At 51.8% G+C, this 6,612-nt stretch overlaps 1 protein-coding gene across 1 annotated transcript; it reads right to left on the reverse strand.

Annotated features, from left to right (window-relative positions):
* Window positions 1-1,322: 1,322 nt before the first annotated feature.
* LOC123086852 (subtilisin-like protease SBT1.7) lies at window positions 1,323-4,310 on the reverse strand. Its single transcript, XM_044508670.1, has one exon. It carries the CDS (start codon window positions 4,078-4,080, stop codon window positions 1,777-1,779), a length of 2,304 nt encoding a protein of 767 aa, XP_044364605.1. The 5' UTR covers window positions 4,081-4,310; the 3' UTR covers window positions 1,323-1,776.
* Between the last annotated feature and the right edge of the window lie 2,302 nt (window positions 4,311-6,612).

Below are 6,612 nucleotides of genomic sequence, written 5' to 3' on the forward strand. Positions count from 1 at the left end.
AGAGAAGCAAAGAAGGGAGTGAGTGTCAAACCACAAACAAGCTCAGTTTTTTCGATACATGAGGTCATCCCTGATTCTCATGAGCAAGTTGTGGTGGGTACAGCAAAGACTTCTGTGCACGCTCATGACATAGCTTCAGCGGAGGCGCTAGCCTTACGGTGTGGCCTTGGTCTGGTTCATCGGATGGGATGCTCCAAGGTGGTCATGGAGTCCGACTGTTTAGAAATTGTTGAAGCTTGGAAGGGAGAAGTTGATATTAGAGCACCATACTTAGCTACTATGCGGCACTGTTTCTAGTTAGCACATGAAATACCACATGTTTGATTTCACTATTTCCGCCGGTTATCTAACGATTTGGCATATATTTTAGCGAGCCATGCTTATGATTTAAACTTAATTTTTGTCTTGAGAGGATGAGCCTCTCGATTTTCTGCTTCAACATCTACTCAAAGATATAACACTTAGAATCCTAAAAAGAGTGCAAATAGGCTTTTCTTTCAAAAGAAAAACCACTAGTACATACTCCCTTCGTTCCTAAATATAAGTCTTTTTAGACATTTCAATACGGACTACATATGGAGCAAAATAGATAAATCTGTACTCTAAAATATATCTACATACATCCGTATGTAGTCCTTATTGAAATCTCTAAAAAGACTTACATTTAAGAACGGAGGAAGTAGTTTCATATTAATTTTCACTGATTTACTGATTTAGTACGTGAATGAATGAAGTACAAGACAACCCCGACGCCGATTGCCATCCCGATATTTTGTCCGAGGTCCTCAACATCCACACACGAGATGCATTTCTAGAAGGCAGGCAATAGACACACAGACTTGCTAGAGCAGACAGTAACAACAAAACTAACGGGCCCATGCCGCAAGATTGCCAAGAGACATTTTTCTCGCTTTGCCGCCCATCTTTAATTTCCCACTCTATTATTGTTAAGCGGCAGATGTCACGGGGACGCTCTAGCTTTCATCTCAACCTTTATCAAAGCGAGTGACAGGTCTAAATAATCCGATCCTTTCGGCTTTGCCCCCTTTCTCAACACCAGAACCAGCGGCCCAGCCGTGCGGCCTTTATTCGCCTTCTTTTCTTTTCTTTTCAAAACTTTCACACCCTCCCTGCCGTGCTCCGCTCCTGCCTCTCTTTACCTTACACATCTTGTTTCGTGGTATAAAGCACAGTGATTAGGGTTAGATGTCGGTCATGTAGGATCCATGCATAATGCCGTCTAATATAGAAATGAAAAGGTCAATGCCACAAGTTCCAAGTGTATGGAGCTCAAACTATGCTTTCCCGCAGCACCAACCACATTTATCTTAAAAATGATAATCCATTCATTGATAATGGAGGAAAGAATAATTTAGACGGTACATTTTACAGGGAAGATTGCTGACTAATGATACATCCCCTACAAGTTGCATCAGTCCACAGTGGAACTGTCCTTGCAAAGTTGCAATCTGATCCAACTCAGGACCCAATCCAACTACCCAAAGCTAGCCAAGACTGCTAATTTGATTCCAAGAAAGCAATGCCCATCACCCAATCCCTTTCCATCATCACCATTTCTCCCCCAAATCACAATCTAAAAGTTATGATTGGGCCTTATTGACACATTGAGATATTTGAGAGATACCACCAAATGTCCAAATTTTCACCCTTCCCTCCCTCGAATCCCCCAAATTTTACACACTGAACCCTTTGGCCGCACCGGCAGCGGTGCCGGCGCTTGGCGCCCGGCTTGCGCCGTTCTGGGCGCCTGTCGTGTCATGTCCACGTTATCGCTATCGGGCTCGCCACGGTGTGCTTACCGTCCGACCACACGAGCCGGCCGAAGCCGGCGGTGCCCGACGGCTGCGACTTGGCCGCCGTGAAGCTCACCGTGTAGCTCTTCTTCTCGCCGGCCGCCGTGAACTCCAGCTCGGCCGGCTTCACGTCGACGGTCACGCCGGACATGGACACCGAGGCGTCCACCTTGTACGTGCCCGCCGCGCCCACGTTGGTGAGCGTGCGCGTGTGCGTCACCGTGGTGGCGCCGGAGTCCCCGGCCTCGCCGTTCGCCGTGGAGTAGGCCACGGAGAAGGACGGGTAGTTGAGGTTGGCGACGGCGTAGGTCTTGTTCGCGGCGCACCCGTAGGTCTTGTTCCGCGCCAGCGCGGCGATCATGTTGGGCGTGTACTTGAGCGCGCACAGGAAGTCCACATAGTCGCTGGTGCCGAGGTCGTACACCAGCCCCGGCTCCACCGCGCGGGTCGGGTCCACGTGCCCGGCGCCGTAGTCGAACGGCGTGGCGGCCGCGCCGGTCGCCGCGTCGAGGATGGGCGCCCCGGCCCCGCCGGTGTACGTGGAGTAGGCCGTCGTCATGAGCGCCGAGCGCACGGCGGCGGGGCTCCACTCCGGGTGCGCGCTCCGGAGCAGCGCGGCGAGGCCGCTCACGTGCGGGCACGACATGGACGTGCCGGAGATGATGTTGAAGTTGACGCGCCGCGTGTCCGCGGCGAGACCAGTTGGCCCTGCCTTGCCGGTCCACGCCGCCAGGATGTTCACCCCCGGCCCGATGATGTCCGGCTTCAGGATCTCCGGCGTGATCATGTTTGGCCCGCGCGACGAGAACGCGGCCACCAACGGTGAGGGACGCACGTCCACCTGTGTCCCGGCGACCACAATCGTTGCCGTCGGCTTGGACTCGGATGCTATGTAAGACTTTATCGCGGCACCTTCCTTTTCACCCACGCCGGTCGCGGGCAGGAGGTGGGCATCGGCGACGAGCTCCTGGCCGTTGGCGGCGGTGTTGGCGAGCACCATGCCGGCACCTCCAGCGTCGCGCACTACGAAGCCTTTCTGGACGCGCGCGCTGATGCCGCGGTCGCAGACCACGATCTTCCCTTGCACCTTCTCCGGCGAGAGGGTCCCCGGCATGCAGAGATTTCCGCTGGTGGAGTTCGAGGCGTTGCCCGCGTATACGAGGGGGGTCGGGGTCGACGGCGGGGCCTTCCCAGCGTAGAGGGACACGCCGGTGTAGTTCTTGCCGTTCCCGAGTTGAACGTACGCCGGGAAGTCGCGGTCGAGGGTGCCCGCGCCCACGGTGGTGATCCAAGGCGCCACGTTGGAGAGCGTGGCGCTCCCGGGCCCGGCGTTCCCGGCCGAGCAGGACACCACGACGTTCTGCTCCATCGCGGCGAAGGCGCCGATGGCGACGCTGTCGCGCGAGTAGTCGGCGGAACCACCGCCGAGCGAGAGCGAGAGCACGCCGCAGCCGTCGTCGACGGCGGCGTCCATGCCGGCGAGGATGTCCGAGCTGAAGCAGCCGCCGAGCCAGCACACCTTGTACACGGCCACGCGCGCCTTGGGCGCCATGCCGCGCGCCGTGCCGGACGCGAACCCGAACAGGTCAGCGTCTGCGACAGCGGAGCCGGCAGCGGTGGACGACGTGTGCGTCCCGTGCCCGTCGTCGTCGCGCGGGGAGCGCGACTCCCTGCTGGTGTCCATGGGCCCCATCGCTGCCTCGTAGCCCCGGTTGAAGAACCGCGCGCCGACGAGCTTCCGGTTGCAGGCCGAGGAGTTGAAGTCCGCGCCGGCCATGCACGCGCCCTTCCACGACGACGGCACCTCGCCGAGGCCCGCGTCATCGTAGCTCTTGCTCTCGGGCCAGACGCCGGTGTCGAGCACCCCGACGACGACGTCGCCGCCCGTGCCAGACTGCGGGAACAGGCCCTCGCTCCCGGCGAGCCCCAGGAACTCAGGCGTCCGCGTGGTGTGCAGCTCGTACCGCGTCTCGGGGTTCACGGCCAGGACGCCGTCCATGCCCGCCATGTCGCTGGCCTCCTGCTCGGTGAGCCGCGCCGAGAAGCCATGCAGGACGGTGTCGTAGGAGTACAGCATCTTGGCAGCCGGGGCACCACCCGTGGACACCGAGCGCAGCGAGGCGCCGTACCACTCGCCGTGGTCGGCGTACTCGGCCGGCATGGCAGACTTGGCCATGTGAACTATGTACGTGGCGCGCTGCTCCGCCGCTGCCGCCGCCACGGCGAGAGCCACCACCAGCAGCAGCCTCATCAGCATCCTGTCCATTCAGCTGTCACTGCACCGGCAGCAGTGCGTGAAGCTATATATATCCGGTGCCGCCGTGGTAGTGTTACGACGAAGCTTAGCGAGGTAGCTCGTAGCCGCTACAAGGACGCGTGGTTATATATATATATACACCCGATAGCCTTACTGATTAAGACATGATTGGAAGGAAGAGTGTGACGAAAGATGGACAGTTGGTGCGTGCTACAAGAAGAGGAGAGGAAGTTTGTGTGTGGTTAAGTGATTGCTTGAGGGTAAGTGTAAAAGATGGTGAGTGTGAGTGATATCCGTATATCAATATCAGAGAAAGTATATGTGGGCGCACGCACGGCACGGGAGGGAGGGAGGGAGGGTGGGACGAAGGGGGTCACATGGATTTGTTTTCTTCGCCAACTTTGGGACTTTGGCGCTGCCAGTCGGTCGACCCCTGTGTCTTTGCCGGGCCTGCTGCTTTTTTCCTGATGAGGCTTTCAGTGTACGCGAGGTTGTGGTGTCTGGCCCGGAGGATTCTCTCCACGAGGAATCAAAGCATCCTCGGCTGTCGGCTAAGTTTTAGCTAGTGACCATGTGTGGACTCTGTCCGTCCCGTATTATGTAAGAGTATGTATCTTTTCGGATTATGGACGGCGGATTCTGATTCTTGAGCGACGCTCGTTAAAACGACGGAGGATCCATGTGAAAACGTGAAACATTCCCTTCTTCTTTTTCCCCTTTGTTTTTGCTGCTGTTTCGGGCAGCTTTTTGTTGTGGTTGTGATGTTTCTTTAACACCCCAATAACGGGTCAACGTTCCTCCGAGAGGCTCGAACGGTGTGATCGGGGAGTGTTTCCTCTAAAAACTGCTCCTAGCGAACACTCGGAAATTATTGTGCTATAACTGGTATATTTGTCATGCTACTGTATAAAGATTTGTCATGTTTAAAAGAAATATTGAAAGGTTGTCAGGAATTTTCCATGCGTACCAGAGAATCACACATGGCAAAAAACGAAGCTTGCCATCCTATAGCTGGAGAAAGTTGTCACAAAGAGGTCACACAATATCTATGATTTGCCATGATGCAAGGAGGAGAATTTCCATGCTATAACATAAATAATTGTTCTGATGTACAATAGAAATTGCCACACATGTGTTCAGATATTTGTCATGTGCATAAGAAATAAATTCTAATGTTGCACATAAGAATTGTCATAACGTAAATATACAGAAAAAAGTTCCCCCATGAATGTCATTCCCCATGTCGCATCAAATGATCCAACGATTTTGTTTTGTCCGCGCGTTCCCTACCAATGGCCTTCCCAGTGAATGTATCGAGATTCGTGAGCCTCAATCCAACGGCTTGCAGAGCGTTCGCTCGGAAGTGCCTTAGAACTAATGTCAATTCTATAGTGTTTATGCTTTTTAGCCACACATGAAAAATGCATGTAATTCATTACACTTCAGTATTTGTGTAACTTGCATGTTATTTAAAATTTTTGTAAGTCAATTTTCTGACCTTTGATTTTTTTTGTCAAGATTTGTGTTGCCCCTTTTTTTTCCTGTGTTGTTTCATGATTTTCTTTAGGTAATGTTTCCTGACTTCTTAGATGAAATTTTTGACCTGCCCTTATTTGGGCCGATCAATTTTCTTATTGGGCTTGAAGCCATTACTCGATACATGTTCTTTTTGAGCAAATATCAATGACTGGCCGGTAAATAAGATGATAAGTGATGAATAATAATCACGTGTCAGTCAAGTAGGAGGTATCGTCTGTCATAACATTCATCGTCATCTTCTTTCTCTTCGAAGAACCTTCGCATGCATCGGACCTTTGACAATGGTTTTGTAGTTAATCATGCTAATGGCCCTAGGGATGATTTATAGAACGAACATTTGATTGGCGGGATGACCATAGCGCTGCTTAACTTCGTGGACATAGTTTCAAATAGTTCAATAGTTATACATGCTAATGGACTATGGGATGATTTATTGAACAAACACTTGATTAGCGTGATGATCATAGCGTTGCTTAACTTCCTGGACATAGTTTCAAATAGTTCATTAGTTTTACATTCTCGTTGATCAATGCGGGAAAAAGGTCAAATAGCTTTTGAGCAAATATTGATGACCAACCGCTATATAGGAGGGTCAGTGATGAATAATTATGGCGTGCCTGTCAAGTAGGAGGTACCGTCTATGATAACATTCATCGTCATCTTCTTTCTCCTCAACAAACCTTTGCATGGCTCAGACCTTTCACAAAGGTTTTGGCCTCTCAAGATGATTTATCGAACATTTGATTGGCATGATGACCATAGTGTTGCTTAACTTCCCGGACATAGTTTCAAATAGTTCATATAACTTTTGGGCTACCGGAGAAAGAGAGGATTTCAAGTTAAACCATTGAAAAAAATATTAAGGAATCAAAAGGTAGCTCTAGTCTATAGCCAAATGAATGAACCACCAAGAGTTCGTATGAGAGTTGGTTTAACCGCCCTAACTATGGTAGAATATTTCTGAGATGTTAATAAGCAAGACGTGCTTTTATTTATTGATAA

The sequence above is a fragment of the Triticum aestivum genome, chromosome 4A (assembly GCF_018294505.1).
Source record: "Triticum aestivum cultivar Chinese Spring chromosome 4A, IWGSC CS RefSeq v2.1, whole genome shotgun sequence".
NCBI classification, from domain to species: Eukaryota; Viridiplantae; Streptophyta; class Magnoliopsida; order Poales; family Poaceae; genus Triticum; species Triticum aestivum.